The sequence below is a fragment of the Leiobunum rupestre genome, chromosome 7 (genome assembly GCF_980474605.1).
Source record: "Leiobunum rupestre chromosome 7, qqLeiRupe1.1.hap1, whole genome shotgun sequence".
Classification (NCBI taxonomy): Eukaryota; Metazoa; Arthropoda; class Arachnida; order Opiliones; family Sclerosomatidae; genus Leiobunum; species Leiobunum rupestre.
This window is the reverse complement of record NC_143390.1, coordinates 22,601,810-22,622,580: the sequence shown is the minus strand read 5'-3', so window position 1 is coordinate 22,622,580 and position 20,771 is coordinate 22,601,810. Positions and strand designations below refer to the sequence as shown.

At 39.1% G+C, this 20,771-nt stretch overlaps 3 protein-coding genes across 5 annotated transcripts; 2 read left to right on the top strand and 1 right to left on the bottom strand.

The window, feature by feature from the left end:
* Nucleotides 1–4,077: 4,077 nt before the first annotated feature.
* Nucleotides 4,078–5,724, top strand: LOC149935185 (uncharacterized). Its single transcript, XM_090153554.1, has one exon. It carries the CDS (start codon nucleotides 4,078–4,080, stop codon nucleotides 5,722–5,724), a length of 1,647 nt encoding a protein of 548 aa, XP_090009680.1.
* A 2,097-nt stretch (nucleotides 5,725–7,821) lies between these two features.
* Nucleotides 7,822–11,689, top strand: LOC149935184 (WD repeat-containing protein 46). Of its 3 annotated transcripts, none has more exons than XM_090154892.1 (2): nucleotides 7,822–9,614; nucleotides 10,544–11,689. In XM_090154892.1, exon 1 carries the CDS (start codon nucleotides 7,904–7,906, stop codon nucleotides 9,587–9,589), a length of 1,686 nt encoding a protein of 561 aa, XP_090011018.1. In that variant the 5' UTR covers nucleotides 7,822–7,903; the 3' UTR covers nucleotides 9,590–9,614; nucleotides 10,544–11,689. The 3 variants fall into 3 exon arrangements, with proteins under 3 accessions (XP_090011018.1, XP_090011016.1, XP_090011017.1); XM_090154890.1 differs by lacking the exon at nucleotides 10,544–11,689 and adding an exon at nucleotides 10,029–10,162; XM_090154891.1 differs by lacking the exon at nucleotides 10,544–11,689 and adding an exon at nucleotides 9,833–9,961.
* On the bottom strand, nucleotides 9,622–15,842 carry LOC149935183 (uncharacterized). The gene is made up of 20 exons (XM_090154889.1): nucleotides 15,644–15,842; nucleotides 15,508–15,569; nucleotides 15,333–15,449; nucleotides 13,878–15,268; nucleotides 13,603–13,817; nucleotides 12,522–13,172; nucleotides 12,405–12,465; nucleotides 11,856–12,336; nucleotides 11,619–11,650; nucleotides 11,440–11,555; nucleotides 11,314–11,376; nucleotides 11,117–11,251; nucleotides 11,004–11,049; nucleotides 10,814–10,884; nucleotides 10,498–10,752; nucleotides 10,300–10,419; nucleotides 10,163–10,237; nucleotides 10,022–10,093; nucleotides 9,825–9,971; nucleotides 9,622–9,758 (listed from the first exon to the last, which is right to left on the bottom strand). The coding sequence occupies exons 1-20, from the start codon at nucleotides 15,716–15,718 to the stop codon at nucleotides 9,726–9,728; spliced, it is 4,218 nt and encodes a 1,405-aa protein (XP_090011015.1). The 5' UTR covers nucleotides 15,719–15,842; the 3' UTR covers nucleotides 9,622–9,725.
* Between the last annotated feature and the right edge of the window lie 4,929 nt (nucleotides 15,843–20,771).

Here is a 20,771-nt window from a genome sequence, read left to right as displayed (position 1 = left end):
GGAAACAATCCTGCGGTTCCGTAAGGTTGTAGGGATCGGGGCTTGCGGGCTTGATCGTGAGATAGGGAGAGCGGTTCCTTTTGTTACTCAGCGGGCGGTCTTCGTGGCTCAGTTGTCGTTGGCAGTGAAGTATGGGTATCCTGTGGTGGTGCAGTGTCGTCGGGCATATTCCGAGGTCTTCCGTACCCTGAAGGACGGGGTTCCAAGGAGCCAATTCATCCTGATGCACAATTTTGGGGGTAGTTGCTGGGATATCGATCCATTTTTGGCGTATTTTCCGAACCTGTGGTTGGGTTTTGGGCCGTTGGCCACCTTTCCTTCTACGGGTCCGGCTCGTTCGGTGTTCAAGTCGGTTTCGGAGGATAGGATAATTGTGGAATCTGCAGCCCCACTGTTTGTTCCGGCAGGGTTACCGGGTGAATATTTGACGGGGGTACCTATCCCTTTACCGGGGGTCACTCATTTCCTGGTGTCTCGGTTGGCGGTCGTACGGGGCTGCGCGGTGGGGCCTTTGGCGCGGGCTCTGGTCGGAAATGTTCAGCGGCTGTACGGACTACATTTGGGGGTGTAGCCTGGTTTTTTGTGGATTAGAAATACTGTTCTTTGGAGAGTTGATTGTTTTTGTGTGTCCTTTGGTTTTTTTTTTCGAGGTTTCCCATTTTGAGGGGGGGGAAGATGTAACGGGGAGCCTATATGGGAAACCTCGGTAGGCCTTTTTTCCCCCTTTTTTTCCTAGGTTTTCTGACAGCTGGCCAAGGTCTTATCGGGTGGTCGAAGGTCGTCAACGGCGCGATCTTTTCTGTGTATATAAACAGCGGGAAGAAGGAGACGAGGGATCACTTCGGGATTAGAAATCAATATTGTAACTTGGTATCCTGTGAATAAAACTGTTTCTTTTTTTAAACTCATAAGCGAACTCTTTGTTGAAACTCAGCACACCCTTGCAATATATTGTCTCGGAAAAGCTACGTCAACCCACGTTAACCATTCGGATAACGAATAAAGATTAAATATGCAAACAAAACACCATATTTAACGGATTTAAAATTTATCTTTAAATAAAAAATACCATTTCGGAAACGAATAAGTTATACTATTAAGTTTTTTATCCAAAAAAATAGGTCTACTATATTTATCGGATAATTTATTTAATTAACAATTTATAGATAAACAAACTGGTTGATAACCACTCTTAATTAATGTTTTATCGATTTTTATCTATGAATAAATGGACTTTGTTTATTCGAAAATGTGTTAATCATTTGTTTGAAATATTTGTCAATAAAAGGGGTGGAAATGTAAACGTATAAAGTTATACGTTACGCTTCAGATTTCGAATATATTTATTTGCGAATAAAGAAGGTCTATTTTATCCGAATGGATATAATATTATACAAAGTGAATAGACTTTATCCAATCGACAAAAGTTACAGGAATTCCGAGCTCTAGCTGTAAATGGCCCCGCTGATAGAGCACTGCGTCCAGCTTCTCTTTGAGCATAGTCAAGGGCGGCTAGGGTTGAAGGTGACACGGCCAGAACCTCATTGGCATAAGTAAGAGCGGGCACTGCAACTGCCTTCCACAAGGTTCTGCCAACAGTATACTTGTTATAAGAGTTCTCAGAAAGATGCTTTACAGCCCATCGTAATTTGTTGGCCTTCGAGACCAGCTGTTGTTCGTATAAAAGGGAGTAATTGTTTCCTGTCGTGGAAAACTCAACTCCAAGGTACTTGTAATCCGTAGCAATATCAATTTTAAAGTCATGGAGTGTAAAAGGGCCATCGCGCTCTCCCAAGCCAAAAATCAGTACTTTGGATTTATCACTGCCAAATCTTAATCCACGAGCTGCAGCAAAAGATGTGCAGATATCTAGGAGGCCTTGCAATTCAGTTGAAGTGTCTGCTAAAAGGAGTACATCATCCGCGAACAGTAGGCAAGGTAGTTGGAGCTCTGATGTACCGGTGATATTTGCACCATGAGTAGAATGTTCTAGACAAGCCGCTCGGGAGTTGATGTAGACAATAAAAAGAACAGGAGAAAGTGGACATCCTTGACGTAAGTCCACCGACGTAGGGATTGGAGAGGTAGTAATTCCCTGAACACTATAGATATTAGTATTCATAGTGTAGACTGTAGAGGCTCTTTAGGCAACATATTGTTTTCTGACTGATTGCTATTTCTTCAAGTACCTCCCATAGCTGGGGCAACCGGACGCTGTCGTAAGCCTTCTGTAAATCCAAAAAACCACAGTAAAGGGGGCGATTCTGGGTTTGGTACATCTCAATGAGCTGGGTCAGGATAAAGAGGTTGTCTGCTATTCGTCGGCCATGGCGGAAGCCATATTGGGCCTCATTAAGGAAACCATTAACTTCGGTGTATGTATAGATGCGTTCCTTCCACAACATAGCATAAAGCTTATACATGATAGCGGTTACAGCAATAGGTCTATAGAACCCAAGGTCATCCTCTGGCTTTCCTTTCCCTTTATGGATGAGGCTAACCCTACATTATTTCCAGTGATCCGGAATATTCCCACTCTCCTTAATTTCGTTGTAAATGCATAGAAGACAATGCAGCGCCAAAGGACCAAGCGCCAAGATACACTCAGCCTGGAGCCCATCCGTGCCAGCTGCCTTGCCTCTCTTGAGTCGTTTTACTGCAGATTTGATTTCGGCAAAAAGAAAGGAATTGTTTAATCGGTCAGGGTGACTGTATAGGGCCTCTTTGTGGTTTGCAGTTTCGATATTCTCAGAGCTTGAAGGGCGATTCAATAATTCTGCCTCAAGATCTGCCACATATTCATGTAGACGTTCAAGCATCGCTGATTTTTCATATAGGTTAATGCCGGATTTCGACCTAAGCCCCTTCTGTTGTTTGGTAGCACTGGAAGTGGACTGACGTAATTTGGAGAGATACTTCCAAAATTTTTTTATAATATCGTCTTCAATACGCTTGTTCACAAGCTTGATTTTCTTTGCTATCAACGCTTTGGTCTCCCTCTTTTTCTGAAGAAAGATAATCCAAGTATCCCGAACGACCTCAGCAGTGCAGCCTCGGTTTTTGGCTGCTCGATGGTTTTTACAAGCTTGCTTCCTATCTTGAATAGCTTTTTCCACCTCGTTATCCCACCATTTTTTTGGAAATATTCCTCGTTTTAGCGGTTTAGCAGGATTCTTTCGTAGCAAATTGTTATGGATCTCCGCATTCAACTTCTCGATGAACTCGTCATACGTAGGTGGGGAAGTTAAACCCTTAACCCACTCCTCCATCTGGGAACTATATGCGGCCAGGGACTCTTCATTATCATAACTCCAAAAGGTTTTATCGGGTCCAATCCTAATATTGGTACTATCAGCCTGAGTAATCATATTGCAGGTTCTGAGCTTAGTGGATATCAGATTATGATCACTACCGAGACTAGAGCTGCCTTCTTCGTCAATGGTTACAGATACCACACTACCCACAATATTACTGCTAAAATGAATGTACTCTATGGTAGACTTGCTTCCTCTGTTATTCCAGGTTGTTTGACCTGCACAGACGTCCATGTAAACTATGTATACTAATATGGCGCCTTCACGTAAAAAACGCGTCTCGTTTTCTTCATTTAATATTTATAAGGTAATATTTTTTAAATTATGAATTATACATAAATATATTGTGAAAAGATAGTTTAACTTACTATACCTTGTTTTTTCTAAATAGGAAAGTGGAAAACTGAAGAAAAAACATTTTTCCGCGATTTCGCTTGTATTCCCCGCCTTTGGTGATAGTAGGTTTTTGGTCGTATGTAGCGCCCCTATCGGGATTATTCATACACGCAAATTAACATTAGACGCGAGGCGATTGACGGGGCCACTAAATGTGGTACGCGCGATCCAAGTCTGGGAATCAGGCCCTTCCGGTGATGTCACCCACGGACACGGAAAAGACTCTTCCCAGCAACCAATGAGAGTGCAGGAGGATGCCCTAGACGATATATCTTTCAACACGAAGATAAGTCGCGCACAAGTTTTGAACTTTAGGGCAAGGGAAACAATGTGTAAATATGTAAATAGCTCTTTCGGAAATGTTAATATGTCTGTGAATGACCCTGTGGACCGAGATCATAGTGCTGAAGTTCCTGTAGCAAAAAAAATGGTTCAGAGAAAAATTAGGAAGAGAGGGAAAAGGCGCAGCCAGAAAACAAAAACATTCCTTTTCTTCCGTTTTTTCTATCTGAATATACAGGGTGGGGCATCGGAACAAAAGATGCAGGAGCTATCATCTATTATATCAGGAGATAAGCTGACTTTCTTTGCGCTAGCAGAAACACATCTACGGGACGGAGCCAATCCTAACTTACCCAAAGGTGTGCAATGGCTAGGAAATAACCGCCAGGACCGTGAGAAGAAAGGTGGAGGGATTGGCGTTATGGCCCCTGTTTCTGTGCCCCTTACGCTACACAAAACTTGCACAGACCACATGTGGTTCTACTTTGAAAATTTGCCAAATATTCTTTTTGCTCTAGTGTATTTTGCTGTGGGAATTTCTACAGCAGCCAAAACGTTGAACAGTCTTATCTATGAATGCCTCAGTAGGGACGTCACAGAAGCAGTCATGAACGGTTACAAAGTCTGTATAATGGGCGATTTCAATGCCCATATTGCGGAGTGTGGGAAGGAAGATTCAAAGGGCCGGCAGGTGAAGCTGTTTGCTGAAAGTTTCGGCCTAATAATGGGTAACTTGGCTCCAATTGGTAGTGGAATGTATACATGGCACAATGAGGCATATCGTACAACAGTAGACTACTTTCTCTATAGCGAAGAATTAGTAAATTTCTTTACGAAAATGGAAATCGATGAGCTTGGTGTAAAGAGTGTTGGTAGCGACCATAACAGTCTATTTTTGGAGGCAATTTGTGAGTCACCACAAGTTGAAGTTACAAAACCCAATTGCCTCGCCCTGGAACCCAACCCAAGGACTTTTTGGGAATTGGATAATGAAGAAAATATGAAACTATTCCAGTTGGCCATGGAAGAGGCTATGGGAACGAGTGATCAGTCGTATGAAAATTTCGTTCAATTAATGCTAAAGTCAATGGAAGGCACGTTAAAAAAGAGACAGCCAGCCCCGCTCATTAAGAATAAGATACTGCCAAAGAAGTGGTGGAACAAGTCAGTTGGGGAAGCAATAAAACTTAGAAAAAGGGCAGCAAAGACCCACAGACTAGCTGTTGCTAGAGGAGCAGATACTAACTCTGTACGAGACCTCTGGTTTGCCTATAAAGCCGCAAAAGCCAACGCGAAATACGTAGTATCACGTGAAATTAGACTGGTGAACTTAAAAATGGAACGGGATATCGAAAAGGCGGCCAAAGACAAAGGAAAGAAGTTCTGGCGTTACGTGAAAAAATTGAGGAAGCAGGGGGTGGTGGTGGAAAAGGCTTTTAAAGGAGTTAGAGCGAAGAATGGGTCCCTCTTGTGGGAAAAGAAGGCGGTGGCTCTGAGAATCACAGAGTATATCAAAGATCTAGAGAATGAACTACTCAGCCCCACAGTCGGTCCCACCACTCCATCCCTCTCAACTAGCTGCTCGGGCACTGAAGCGAAAGATCCCCTTTGTGACGATGAATTCTCAGTTATGGAATTAAATAAGGTGCTTGGTATTTTAAAAACGGGGAAGGCAGCAGGCCCGGACGGAGTCTACTCTGAAAGTCTGAAAGCTCTTGGTCCTGACTCCTAACGCTCGCCTGTCTCTGTGTAGTATATTGAATTATATTAAGTAAAGTGGCACCACTATCCTGGCTTTGTGCACGAGTGACTCTAATCTATAAAGGGAAAGGCAAAAATGCTCTGGAGCTCGACTCCTACCGCCCCATTGCTGTCACCTCAGTAATGTATAAGGTGTAAGCAATGTTACTGAAGAATCACCTTACTAACTTTCTGGAGGAAAATAATTTAATTTGTGAGCCCCAAGGAGGTTTTCGAAAGGACCGACGAATAGGCGATCATTTGTTTGTCATCATGCAATTAATTGAATTGACCATGAAAATGGCTCTACGCCTGGAAATTGCTTTCCTGGATCTGAGGAAAGCTTATGACAGCGTCGATAGGTCTAAACTGTGGGAATGTCTTTCCTCCAAGGCTATTCCTATTACCCTGAGATCAGAAATTGAGAGTCTGTACAAGGAATGTAACTACACATACTATCTGGAGGGGATTGCGACGACTGAATTATCGAGTAGGGTTGGTTTACGCCAAGGCTGCCCGTTATCTCCCACCCTGTTCACAGTATACCTTGATGACCTAGCCCAGTCACTACAAGTTTCTGGGTATGGAGCTAAACTTCCTGGGTATCCTCCAAAAAATAAGGACCTCTGTGTGTCTTGCCTTTTTTATGCGGACGACATTGTACTCTTCGCAAATCACCCTGACGACCTGCAGAAGCTACTTGACATTTGTTCGGCCTTTGACAAGTGTAGGAACTTACTATTTAGCATGGATAAGTCAAATACAATGTCCTTTTCTACACAGCCTGTTGATGAGTGGTCGTACCTTCTCGACGGGAAGCCAATGGAGAAGGTGAACAAGTACAAATACCTGGGCATTACCATTGATAGTACTGGTCCTTTTTTGAGTACCATGGAAAAGATAGTGGCTGGAAAGGGAAACGCGATGCGGTGGGTAGTTCGTAACCTAGCCGAGCAGTCCTACAACAAATACTCGGTCAGCCGTACACTTTGGAAGAGTGTAGCCGTACCAACAATGACGTATGCAAACGAGGTCATTTGTTATTCAGCCATGACTAGGGAGAGGCTGGAGAGATGCCAGAGAGCGGTAGGCAGAACGGCTCTAAATGCAGGCCCATTTGCGGCTAATGCCGCTATAGATGGTGAGATGGGATGGAGTACAATGGCAACCAGAGAAGCTCGCAGCAAATTGAAATTTCTGGGACGCCTCAAATTTATGGATGCTAGAAGGATAGCTAAGAAAGTATACACATACATTCGAGACAATGGCTCTAAAACGGACTGGTCTCGAGCAATAGAAAGAGTGGACCGGCAATTATGTCTGAGCTCAAAGAGAGACAAGGCTACCTCTTATAAGGAATAGGTAACATGTGTGGAGAAAGAGGTACAGGAAGCCGCACTGATATCATGGAAGTCCCAAGTACGTCAGAAAACAAGCCTCGGCTATTACAAAGCTAAAGAAAAACCGATGAAAGAGGCATGTTATACTGGGTCGTGGGGCAGCGGTTTACTCTTTCAAGCTCGAACGGGTGCCCTACTAACCAGGGAACGTCAAGTGGAATTATTGGGTTCCGAAGCCTTATCCCCGCTTTGTAAGCTATGTGGTCAAGTGAATGAGGATGTTTACCATGTTCTCCTAGAATGCCCAGAAACGGAAACTGACCAAGCGTGTAACAGCTGGCGGGCAGAGCATTTTGGGTGCCCCTTGGAAAATATTCTTGGTCTTGCAGGGGATGTTTGGGACTTCGAGGTGATCCAAAAGGTGTTAGAGACTTGGCAGAAGAAGAAAAATTAACTTATTTGACTACCCTAACTTCTCTGTTTCCCGGTCTACATAGTACTTCCCCCTAAAATTTATTACATAACGTTGTATATTACTTTTTCCTGTTTACGTTTTCCTGGTTAATTTTCCATTACCATTACCTTTTATTTTTATTACTAGTGTATTATTGTATAATTAATGCTGAGCTCCCATTGGAGCCGCCCTGTTACAAAAGGGTGTACTTTGTACGAGCGAATAAAAAACCTTTGAACCTTTGAACTGCCGCACTGAATTATCCTGAATAAGCCTTTAAATTTTTATTTGCTTATTCTTTGGGTTCTCATTCAGGCAGAAGTTCGCAGAACACGCCTAACCTACGAAAGGGCATTTGTATTATATAATAGAATATAATGGGTTCTTCCACTAAAAACAGCGATTCAAATGCTAATTCGATATCAAATAAAATTAAAAAGAGTACAAATCTTAAAAAGAAAACTAAATTTAAAAAAGACAAGCCTTGGTCTAGAGCAACAGCTCAGTCCCACCACGTGTCGAGAAGCCCAAAACGTCAAGATGAAGAAAAGAATGACCCTTATGCAGGTAAAGCTCTCATACCCAAAGATAAAATGAAAAAGTATCAGCGTGATGAGCCATTTGAGGTATATGGCATGAAAAATTACTTCAACCGAAAAAAATTTGCCCTTAATGAAAAGAAAAACAGAGATGCTATTGCATTGGCAGTTCGAAGTGAACTACTATTAAATGAAGAACCAGGGTATTTAGAGTGTGATGAGGAAGATTCCACGTTTAGAGTAACTCAGAAAAATATTAAAGATTCTGTAGACATCACTAGCGCTTCAAAGGTTTTTGATCTCAAGCTTCCGCAGTTTGGCCCATATCATATGAGTTTCACAAAAAATGGAAGGAACTTACTATTGGGTGGTAGTAAAGGACATGTAGCAGCTCTAGATTGGGTTACCAAGAAACTATTCTGTGAGATTAATGTGATGGAATCAATACACGATATCACATGGTTGCATATGCCTACCATGTTTGCAGTTGCCCAGAAGAATTGGGTTCATGTATATGACCAAGAAGGAGTTGAATTACACTGTGTTAAGAAACTCTACAGAACACAAAAGCTTGAATTTTTGCCGTACCATTTTCTACTTGCCGCTGGAAATGACTTGGGGTTCTTAACATGGTTAGATATCTCTGTTGGCCAGATTGTTTCAGATTTCAATGCGAAATCTGGTCGTCTTGATGTTTTAACCCAAAATCCAGCAAATGCTATATTGATAACTGGCCATCCAAATGGGGTGGTTAATATGTGGAGCCCAAATGAAAAATCATCTTTGGTGAAAATGTTGTGTCACACTCAACCAGTTCGGGCTGTATCTGTAGACAACCAAGGAACCTATTTAGCTACTGCAAGTGTAGATCGAAGTCTGAAAATTTGGGACTTGAGGACTTACAAATGTTTGAATTCCTATAAATTAGGTGGTGGTGCAGGAACTTTAGCTTTTAGCCAAAGAGGACTTTTGGCTGCTTCTTTAGGCCAAACAGTTGAAATATACAGAGACATAACTTTGGGGAGTACAGAAAAGCCTTATCTAAGACATTCTGTTTCATCATTCATTAAAGACACTCAATTTTGCCCTTACGAAGATGCTTTAGGACTTGGACATGGCTCTGGATATTCAAGCATACTTGTTCCTGGCGCTGGAGAACCCAATTTTGACGCTTTAGAATCAAATCCATTTATGAACAAGAGACAAATGAGGGAAATGGAAGTTAAGTCTCTTCTGGAAAAAATTCAACCTGAAATGATCACAATTAATCCCCGTCAACTTAGTAAGGTTGACACCAAATCCTTGAAATTAAAGCTTGAGGAGAAGGAAAAGATTTTGTATGTTAATACACCCAAAGTGGATTTTGAACCATATAAAAAACCTGCGAAAGGGAAAAAAATTCAAAAAAAGAAACAAAAAACTAAGGATGTAAAAGTTCAGGAAAAACTTTTTAAAGTTATTTCTTCTAAGAAAACCAAACAAAAAGTTCAGCCAGGGGCTTTGGGAAGATTTAAAGTGACTTAAGAATAAATTGAAAACTCAAATTTATGTGAGTATGTTTATTTACAGGTGCTTGATGTAAATGTTAAATGATAAAATTTCCATCTAAATAAATATTTTATACAAAAATATATTTTTCTGACATAATTGTTGTAACTTTTTACAAATGTGAGAGAACATGCTGCATTTTACTCTGATGGAAATATGTAAAGAAAAAATGTTAAACCTAGTAATCTATTGTAATGTAATTTACACTTACATAAACAGTTTGGCTTCTGAAATGTTTTTCACAATTCTTCCATGGACAACTTATAACTTCATTGAAGTCAGTTCTTTCAAAATGCGTTTGCTCAACGTGAAGTTTTAAATCAATTTCTCTTCCAAATGGGATGGAGCATAATAAGTACTAGAAAGGAAAGCATTATTTCCAAATAATAAATAATATATAATTTTTACCTTGCAGGTTATGATGTTGAGGAAGTCATATTTGAAACCTTGGATGATGCCAAACTTATTACCTGTGAAAATCTAACAAAAAGTGAAAAATATCAAGGAAATTTTAATATTATTTTTCAAATGGTAACCTTTTACCCGTACCCAATTTTTGCTTAAGTCCATACACATTGTCATGGTCTTATCTGGACTATATAAAACGCATAACAATTTCCAATCCTAAAAACAGTACGTTACTTAAAAACCTATATTTTTGTTTAAATTATTAGACTGCGTTTCACCTGTTTTGTAAAGCATTTTATTGAGCCATCTAAATAGCAGCATATTGCGATGTCTCGTTGGAATTTAATTCCAGTTGCTGAAGAAGTGTTTGTAGTTACTTTACGTTGTAATGCCCCTGTCTGAAAATTTAAAAAAAAATGGTACTTCCATCAATGAAATTGATCTTTTTTTTTTCAAATGTGAATTTCTTTAATTACCATGAGATCAAAAATGAGAATGGTTTTTGCCATTGTTGTTATGTAGATGGATGATGAATGCACCATTATTCTACATGGTGGTTTCACTTTAGCAGCCAAGCTTCGAATAAATAGCCCGGTCATTGCATTACGGACTGTTACTACTCCATTGTAGTCCACTATGAACAATAACCTATTGCAGCCTTCACTGGAAGCATATAGGTAGCCAACAGACACTTTATCAGAACCCAAAATGGGTTCCAAAACTTTCGACGTCTGATAATGACAGATAAATTAATGAGTTTTTTTTACAACTTATGAAAATGTTATTTTATACCAGTATATTGTATGGGATTATTTGTCCATTTTGAAGACCCAAAAAAACAGTGTTCCACTCGAGTGACATGCCTTACAAAAAAACCATAATATAACAAATCCAAATTGTAATCCCATGGGATTAAATCTTGGAGGAGATTGTAAGATTTGATCCCACAGGATTATAATTGTTAATGCAGTTGTTTTCTTACATATAATTGGAGAAAATAGATTGATTTTAGAAATACATTCCCCTGTCTGTTTCAAATACAAGTACCAAAACTTAAGTTTCCATTATTGTGAATGATGGGAGTTCAAATATTACCTCTGAATTGAAACATCTTAAATACGAATCATGACAGGATGTAAAGACTTTAGTTTCCCCAGAACTTGAAGTATATAATTTGATACTGCTAACAGTAGACCCATGACCCGCGTAAGTAATACAGTCTCTTTGATCCTGGAAAACCAAGGAATTATATTTATCCTTGAAGTTTGCATAGAAAAATGTATGAAGCATACCCTCAAGTTAGTTTTTTTCGCTGTTTTGTCTGTGGAACATGAGTAGACAAAACCATCAAAAACCTAAAAGACATAACCTTTAATAGTAGAAGTAGCCACTCTATCCTAATTATTTTTTTAACTTGCTTTTATGTCAATAACTGCGCTATCGTGGCTAGAGACTGGCCCAAAAGTATTTTCTTCTAGGAATATGTCATTGCTATTATCGTTGTGTGATGAGTCTGACAGTTCAATTAATGATTCTAAATTAATCGAATGCTATCATATTTAAAATCTTCAAATAGCTTAATGTAAATTCTTACTACCTGAGGAACTTAATAATAAGGGTTTCGAAGTTCTGAAAATACAAAAATTGTAAATTTATATGCACATATTTATTACCTTTAGGTAATACAACTTCATAATAAGTAACCCTTAATAATATTTTGTATTAACAAAATTGAAAATCTATGAAAACAATATTCCTTATTTAATAAATTTAACTTTTATTTTTCCGTTTCTTGTATTTGGGTGATTTGGATTTTAATTTAACAGTTTCTAACCCCAAATGTTCTGGCATCAAAGTCGACATGTAGTCCTCCAGCATTCTTTCTTGACTCTGGGTCTCGTTAATACTTTTGGATTTCTTGCGCTTTTTAGTCGTAGATGTTGAACTTGTAATTGTAGTTTGCTCGTCTTTCCTTTTTCTTGTCTTTTTGGCTTGTCCTACTTTCACACTGTTTGTATTTAAGTTCTTAGTTGTCTTCGCCGAAGCATTATAACTTTTGGCTTTCTTTGATTTAGTAGAGGTTTTTTTATTCTTTTTGGTGCTTTTAGAAGAACTGTCAGGGTTCTCAACTACTTCACAATTTGTAGATGATATTACATTTTGCGATGTTTCAAATGGTAAATTAATACCTAAATCACTTCCTAGTTCTTGAACAAAATTTAACGTTGATTCTAATGTGCCCAAATATTGGACGTTTGAGCTACTTGGTTGAGTTTCGTGACATAATGGAATAGTGTTTTCATTTGAAACAGCACCTACAAGCCGTAATACAAAAATTAGTTAATTTGGAATTGGACTGAGAGCTTGTTATTTAGTGATTTACCTTTAAGGCTTTCCAGCAGTTTCAGTCTTTTATTTCTAAAAGTGGTTTCTTGTAATACAATCTAAATGGAGGATTATTTTAATTGTTAAGATTTGGGGATAATTTTCATTATCTTACCTCGTTCCTTTTATTTTTCCATTCCTCCAATAGTCTATAAAGTTGACTAATCACTTGTTCAACTTTTTGAGACTCTTCCCGCAATTGTTCTTCTTGCGAATTGAGATATAGTAGATTGTCTATTATATCCTGCGATGGATTTTTATTTGATATAGTTTCATTTTCTCTTGGTACCTGTTCTGTGGCATCTGAACAGTCTGGAATATTAGCATTTGGTAATTTATTAATCCAGTCATTTATTTCTTTTTGGGACTGATCTATGCTTCCATCAAGACAGCAACTGGAAATACTCGGAGGTCTACGTGGTATTGAGCTTGGTGTACTTCTTTCACTTGGCAGTGGCTGTTGGGGTAAAGGGGTAGTTCTCAACTCTGGTTCTGTCACACTGGATGAATCTTTTTGCACAGTTGTTGAATTCTGTAGTAACTCATTTACATCTGTTGTTAAATTTGAACACTGTGATGAGCTTGAAGGGCCTGGAACTTCCTCTAACTCTTCACAATCTATTGGTTCCACTTTTATTGAAACCGGGGGTTCCTCATTGCATGTACGTTTTTCCTTAGTAGATTTTGAATTTTCGTGCATGCTTTCTTTATTAATTGACACAGAGTCTGCTGAATTTTTATTCAAATTGGAATCTTCTTCTACAATCTAAATATAAATAGTAGGATAATTTTATACTAGAGTTGTAAATTTTCCGGAAAAATAAAATGAGGAAAAATTTCCAGATTGCGAAAAATTTTCCCAAATCGGAAAATTAAAAAATTGAAACATAAATTACTTTTCATCGATATAAAATGTCTAATATAAGCAAACATACTACAAAACATTAATAGTGTTACATTATTAATCAGTTTAAACTAGTCTAGAGGTTTAGTTTTACTTTCAGATTTGAAGAAAATGCCGTTTTATTTAAATTTTCAAATAATATATTAGACTAATCATGAAAAGAAAACTTTTTTATTTTTTTCGGAAAAATACGGAAAAAAGGTCTCTGTCATTTTCCGGAAACTTTTCTGAGCGGGAGATTTTCCGACTTACAACACTATTTTATACCCAACAATTTTTATAAATTACGTACATCTTGAGGTTCTTGCTCCTTGCTTAATTCTAACGATTTTAGAAACTCCACCCAAGGAATATTTCCGGATTCAAGTTCAGAGGGTTCTGATTTTAAACAAACTTCCATTTCTGGAACCTGATTTCCTTCATTTACTTGGATAGCTTTGTATAAATCGTTCAAGATATCTTCTGGTAGTTCACTCATTACATTTGCCAAAGCATTGTTTTCCTCGCCTGAAATTGACATAAAGAAAGATTATAAAGTTAATCTTTATACAGAAAAGTGGAACTTACTTTGTGGTAAATTTGAACTCGGCAATATTAAATTCTTCGAGGAGGTTTGTGATTGCAACCATTTGGTTAATTGCATTTGTTGTCTAGGGGTACAAGAATGATTTACTAAACGGCTAATAATGATGTGGTTTAAAGATTTAGCACATCCTTCCCCCTTCTTATTTTTGCTTGTTGTTGGAACAGATAGACTGTCATCCCTATTAACGAATTTCTTTTTCAACTTATGAGATTTGTGGCCTTCTCCGTCACTATCGGATGACAGAAAGTAAAGGTGAACAGTGTCATTAGAGTTCTTGGTCTTGCTCGTTTCTACTAAATCAGGGGAATCATTGTCTTTTTCATCAATATGGCAGATGGTTTTCTTAGCAGATTCATTTCCATCTTTTGATCTTTTACCATTGTCTCTTCTGAGTTTCTCTATGCCTGCTGTGTTTTTCTTTTTACTTAAAAGCCCATCCCTCGAGTTTGACACTGAACTATTTTTATTTGAATCACTGGTTGTTCCATCTTTCTTCTCTTTGAAATTGGATTTTGTCATTTCATTATTTTTCTTCGATTTCTGCCCCTTAGAAGATACTTCCACAGCCGGTGTATCAACAGAATGTTCTCTGTTTTGAGCTTTTACGGATGATTTGTTGGTAAATGGTAGCTCTCTCGACTTTGAATCTCTACTTTTGTTTGTATCCTGGCTTCGATAAGAATGTCTTGAACGGTTTGAATCTCTGCTATGGCTTGAATGTGCTGTTGTGTTTAAATCCCGTCTACTGTTGGAATCTTTGCTTCGATTCAAGTCTCTCTTCGGACTAGAGCTTGGAGCTCTAGCTTTTTTCTTAGCATCCGCAGATTCTGAGTTACTAGTTGTAGTGTTGTCTTGGCTATTACCACCAAGAATTTTGATATTCGAATTGGATTGGTTATAAGCTGGAGATGGATCAAGGTATCCATATTGAAGACCCAAATTCAGTGGAAAATTCTTACCCCAGGAATTGTTTACGTTATTAGACCACTGGTTAGCATATTCAGGATTCCAGTTGTTATCATTATATTGACTTGTACCCCAGTTACATTCTCCAACTGTGTTATTCCAAAAAGGATTTTGCATATTTTGTTGATCATAATTATTAGGTGCCCAGCTATAGGAATTCAGATTAGACCATGGCACATTGCCATAAGCTTGATGAGCCCAAGATTGCTGCTGTAGGTTAACTAATGGTGGTTTTATGGCAAATTTATTAACACTCGCACTGTGAGCATTTGGGGAGTTGTTTCGATTTTTCATTTGCACTTCTGTATTCGGGCCGTGATTTTTGTTCTGTGACATTGGGTTATGATCATTTTGGTGTGTACTAAGAAAGAATGTCTTAGGTGTTCTGAACTCCAATTTTCCAGCCCTTTGTACACAAAATATTTTAAATTAGATTAAAATTTAAAACAGAATTAATTTCATCCTCATACCATTTAGCTTTTTCTTCAACTAAGTTTGCCTCATGCTTTTTCCCTTTCATGTGAAAAATGTAATTTTTTAGTTTACCAGCTTTAATTCTGCAAATTTGGCAGCGATGAACCCATGATCTGAAATGGTAAATGTCAAGGTCAGATGTTATACACAATATCAAAATCCAATAAATACCCATTATGAAACTGATCTAATTTCATGTGGTGCATAAGTGATGCATCATGGTCAATTTTATCCTAAAATATATCAAATTTCTAAATATTCCATACTGAAAAGTGGACTTATAGAAATAAATTCAACAATATATTACTGCAGCCGTTGGAGTTGAAATATTACAAAGTTCACATCTAGTTCCCTCTTGTTTTTCTTGGGATCTTGAACTCATTTTTGATGGGATATCGTGATAATATAATTAATATTTCTAACTATACAGCATTTTGGTTATTCTGTAATTAATTTTAATGGTATAATAATAAAAATCACGAGGGCAGAAATACCGTCTGCTTAATTTTATTATAATAGTTTGAAATATATAAACCGTGGTCACGGCCAACTTTGATCACGCGCTTTTCGCGCTACTACCAGAGATCCTGGCAGTTATAGAGATGCGAAACTCCTTATAGACTCTTTAACGGAGTTTTGTCAACCCCCTTTTCTCCCCCAAAACGCCCATTCTCTGGCGGATTTTTAGGTGGGGGGGATAGGAAGTAACTGGGGTAAGGTGGCGGCCGCTCTCTCCGTCGGTGATCTTGGCCAAGTTCTCGACCTTTCCCCCCCACCTAAAAATCCGCCAGAGAATGGGCGATAATTCGCACAGTACACGTGTCGTGTCCGGTCACTCGGTTATTTTAAACCAAGGCTTACCAGTTTTTTTTTTAATTTTTGCCGATCGCAGCGACGCCTGTACGTGGGGGGTAATCGCAGAGATCCTAGGATTGTTACCGTTGTTTACAATTTTTGCGTCTCTCGGCTTGAAACGGGCGCTTCCTTCCGGCCGAAGGGCGGCGCTGATGCTTGCATTTTTTTGTGAGGTTTTCGACGGAGTTTCGCAGCAAGGATTTTCCCCCTATAAACTGTACTATAATGTGTAGGAGTTCAGCGCCACCCTCGGTGGTTATATTGTCCCCAATGTAAAAACTATACTAAAAATAATAATCCGCTAGGGGCGCTGACCTCATACACATCTTTTGCTCATAGGCTAACACAGGAACGTCAACGAATGAGATGGCCGCTGTAGCGCGAGAGATGCGCGAGAAATCAAAGTTGGCCGTGCCGTGGTTGAGTATGGACTATGGACCGACTCTATTAGCTTGGAGAGATTTTTATTTCTTGGAGTAACTCATAGCTTAACTTTATTGTTTTCGACCTACGGCCATCAAGTGAATCTTAGGATCGTCAAATTTTTGGTGAAAATTGTGGCGCGTATTTTTATTTATTTGAACAATAACAATTCTGTGAAGCCGTTGCCGACTTGTATACAGACAAAGATAATTTAAACTCGTACCCTAGATTCGAAATCACTCTCTCGCGCGTTGCCGATAGTGTTTACCCACTTCCCGCTGGAACTCAGAAAAAATTCGCTCCATGGTTTGCGCCTTACCGCAACCGATGGACCCCACGTGCCGGAAAAGGTTAAACGAGCTCTCAATATTCGAATCTAGGGTACGAGTTTAAATTATCTTTGATACAGACTTCGGATTAGATACAAATTTTAAGTAGTGTGGTTCCAGAATATAATGTACCACAATGAGATCATAATATGATAGAAGAAAAAGAAAAAAAAAAGAATGTAAAAAACAATTATTTACAGACAATGCCCGATGCCGGGCTCGCGGTCTTCTCAGACTCAATCAGCCCTTTCTTCTTTGAATAAAAAAAAATGCCCGATGGGGACTAGAGCAGCCTTGGAAATAACGGTGGTCAGGTGGTCAAAGACCAATTAATTAATTGCTCAGACCAGTTTATTTATTCAAAATTTGGGGGGTCACTGGTCACCGTGTCCAGTTTATTAATTCGAAATAATAACAAAAAAAAACAGAAGGTGACCAGTTTAATAATTCCAAATAATAGGAGATGAGCTATTAATTCAAGGTTTATATCAATTTTGATTTCCCTATTCACTGGATTTCTATGTACAGCCAAGGAGAATCCTTGGTACAGCGACTCCACTTACTAACGCCGGGGCCACACGTCGAGGTTTTATGTAGAGTCCCTTCGCTCGCATCCATCAAACGAGTGGAACTGTCTAACCCCCCCTCTGGCCTCAAACCTCAATCCTCTAGTCAAGCTTTCCCCCGAGTACGGTAGGCTACCCTGGCTACGCGGTAGCGGACCGGGGACTCTGGAGTTACGGGGCCTAGAGAAAGAGAGATAACACGGTAAATTACGAGGGTCTTCTAGGCTATGGTAGTAGTCTTAGGTGAGATAGTACTATATTGTACTATTCTTGTGGTACTCGTAAAATAAAGTTAACTATTTTGAATACGTGTAAAGTTAATGTTACCAACATAATCTAACTTCTAAACATGTAGTATAAGCTTTATTAGGTTTATAAAATGACATTAGAACATTTTATATGAGACCAGTTTAATCATTCATAAGCTAGGGGGTCACTGGTCATAAGGACCAGTTTAATAATTCATATGCTAGCAGACTTGGAAATAGTGATATTTTTTAAGGGGGCCCTGTGGGCCCCCGACCCCCCTTAAGTTTATTTTTATTGAGAGCCACTGGCCCAAGCGGGGGGGGGGGGGATTGGGGGAAAAATTTAAAATTAGGTAGGGAAAATAGGAAAATAAAAATTGGTTACGTTACTTACATAACATTTATTAACTTTAAAACAAGCAAGTATATTATAATACCATACATAATCATTTGTAACTTTAGATCCCGCTCTCGTATAGGGTAGGAAAACACATTGAATTGGGAATAATACTGCTAGAATTACAATTACCATTTGGTTGCCATGGTTACCCGGGACCTGTTCTGAAAAGACTGTACGATATTCATCTTTATAATTGGGCGGTAGCGCCATCTATATTTTGTAAAGTTATATGATTCGCGCAAAAATTCAATTGCAATATAGTTGCCACCACTAGAGACAGATGCCGCCACGGTTGAACGATATAGTTTAAAAAGTCTCCATATTGAACGAAATTGGTCCCGCGCTAGCCAGATTTATTTGTACCTCTATTTATTCCCAACTCAATGGGAAAACAGAGTTTCAAAAACGGCGTACAAATCATGTTCCAGAAATTTCCGTACAATGTTTAATACATATTTTTTAATTAAATTGAGAGCCCCGGTGGCCCGCAACCCCCGTTCGAATGATTTATTTTAAGAGCCCACTGATTTTTATTAAGAGCCATTGGCCCCAAGACTCCCGCTAGTTCCAAGTCTGTATGCTAGGGGGTCACTGGTCATAAGGACCAGTTTAAAAAAAAACCTTATTTCCAAGGCTGGACTAGAGTATAACAGAAAAAAGGGGGGCAAATGTTAGTTGTACCATGGAGGAATAGTAACAGGAGAATTTTTGTCGAGGGAAGCTCTGATTTGACCCGTGATTTGAGTACCCCACAAGTGGGAGAGTGGGGTGGGTTGAAAACGTGGGGAGCGCATCCTGGGAAAATCTTCTTACCAAGCAGTCCCCTTTAGCTGGCGCCATCTAGATTTAATTTTTCCTTAGCGGTGTGTTTTTTATTTTGAAAATAAAATGGAATGTGAAAAACGGTTTGCGTGGTTTTGTTCTGTTACCGTTTAGAGCTTTAGTGTAATTTAAAATAACCATAGAAATGGGGAAGTATTGTATATATAAAAAGTGTAAAACTAAATTTGTTGAAATATAAAAAAAAATTAAAACTTCTGAGAAACCGTTACACGTTTAGTTGTGGAGAGATGGCGCGAAGTCGCGTTACGAACAACCCGCGTGACAATCCGTACCAGGATAACCCCTTTTTTTACACCCCCCTTACTCCCGTTTGTGGGAGTAACTTGTTACGGATGGGGGACCAGAATCATCGGACAAAAGTCCTCCTGTTACTATTTCTCCATGGTTGTACATGATTAGGGAACAGTGAAAAACAGGTTATTAAATACAAAAAAGAAAAAAATATCTAATACTTATTGAAATGGTCTATTAAAGAGGTCCAAAATTTGGAATAATTTTTAAGGGAAATAGTTTCTTGGGCAAAGAGTTCCAGTCATTTATAACGGTGTGAGCAAATGAATTAAGTCGAGTGGTAGTGAGAGCTCGGGGCTTATTTAGTTTTAAGGAATGACCTCTTGTGCGCGAACCAACAGGTACAGTGAAGAATTCATTGAAGTCAACAACCTGGTTTGTTATAAAAAAAAATTATGCAGAAAACTAAGGTTGTTAATTTTATGTCGAATTGTAACTGATTGTATTTTAAGATATTTAAGTCGAGAGGGTGCACGAAGGGATTTATATTTGGTGGTTAATTTGGAAAAGCGGTTCTGGGCCTTTTGAAGTGCCAATTGATCAGATGCAAGGTGGGGGTCTAGATAGGGGAACAATAATCATAAATTGGGAGAACCAGAGTATTGTATAGTGTGCGAATAATATTTGGGGAGCGAAAGTAGAGGTTGCGACGAACACGTTTAGTGACTTTGTTGGTGTGAGAGCTAAATTTTAGGGCAGGATCAATGATGACACCGAGGTCACGCTCTGACTGAGAGAGTAGTCTATAGTGGTACCCCAGTGACGTAATAAGTATGGTTAAGGTTTTTGGATCCAAGATGGAGCACCGAACACTTAGAACTGTTAAAGGACAGCCCGTGTTTAGTGGCCCAGACTGTAACCGAATCAAGGTCCGCCTGCAAACGCGAACAATCGGAGAGCGACTTTAATTTGGCTGATAGTTTGGAGTCGTCCACAAATAACAATAAGAGCCCGAAGACGACTGCCTGTGGCATTGAGTTTATTAGTACATTGAAAAGTAGGGGCGCCAGGATCGCTCCTTGGGGGACACCCTTTCCAATTAATAGGACACCAGGAGGATGCTTCGCCCTGAAGGACAACCCGTTGACGGTGATCATGCAAGTAGTTCTCAATCCACGCTTATGCGTCCCCCACGACACCTGCAGAGTGAAGTGCACGAGTGAGGGATAGAGTCAAATGCCTTGGAGAAGTCCAAGTCAATGACGTCCACGGTGTAACCCTCGTCAAGCCATCTGGACCAAGTGTTAGTAGCGTGGAACAAATTTGTCAGACAAGAGCGATTAGTTAAAAATCCGTGTGGAAAGGGCGAAAAGAAATTTGTGGAAAGAAGAAATGACCGTAGTTGTCCGTGGGCTAAGGATTCAGACAGTTTTGGAGTGTGGTTTTATTAAAGTTATTTTGCAAGATATCTCAATATTTTTGTTAACGTAAGTTCAGAGACCTCTGGTAAGTTGTAAAACATCGTGAACCGAGGCGTACC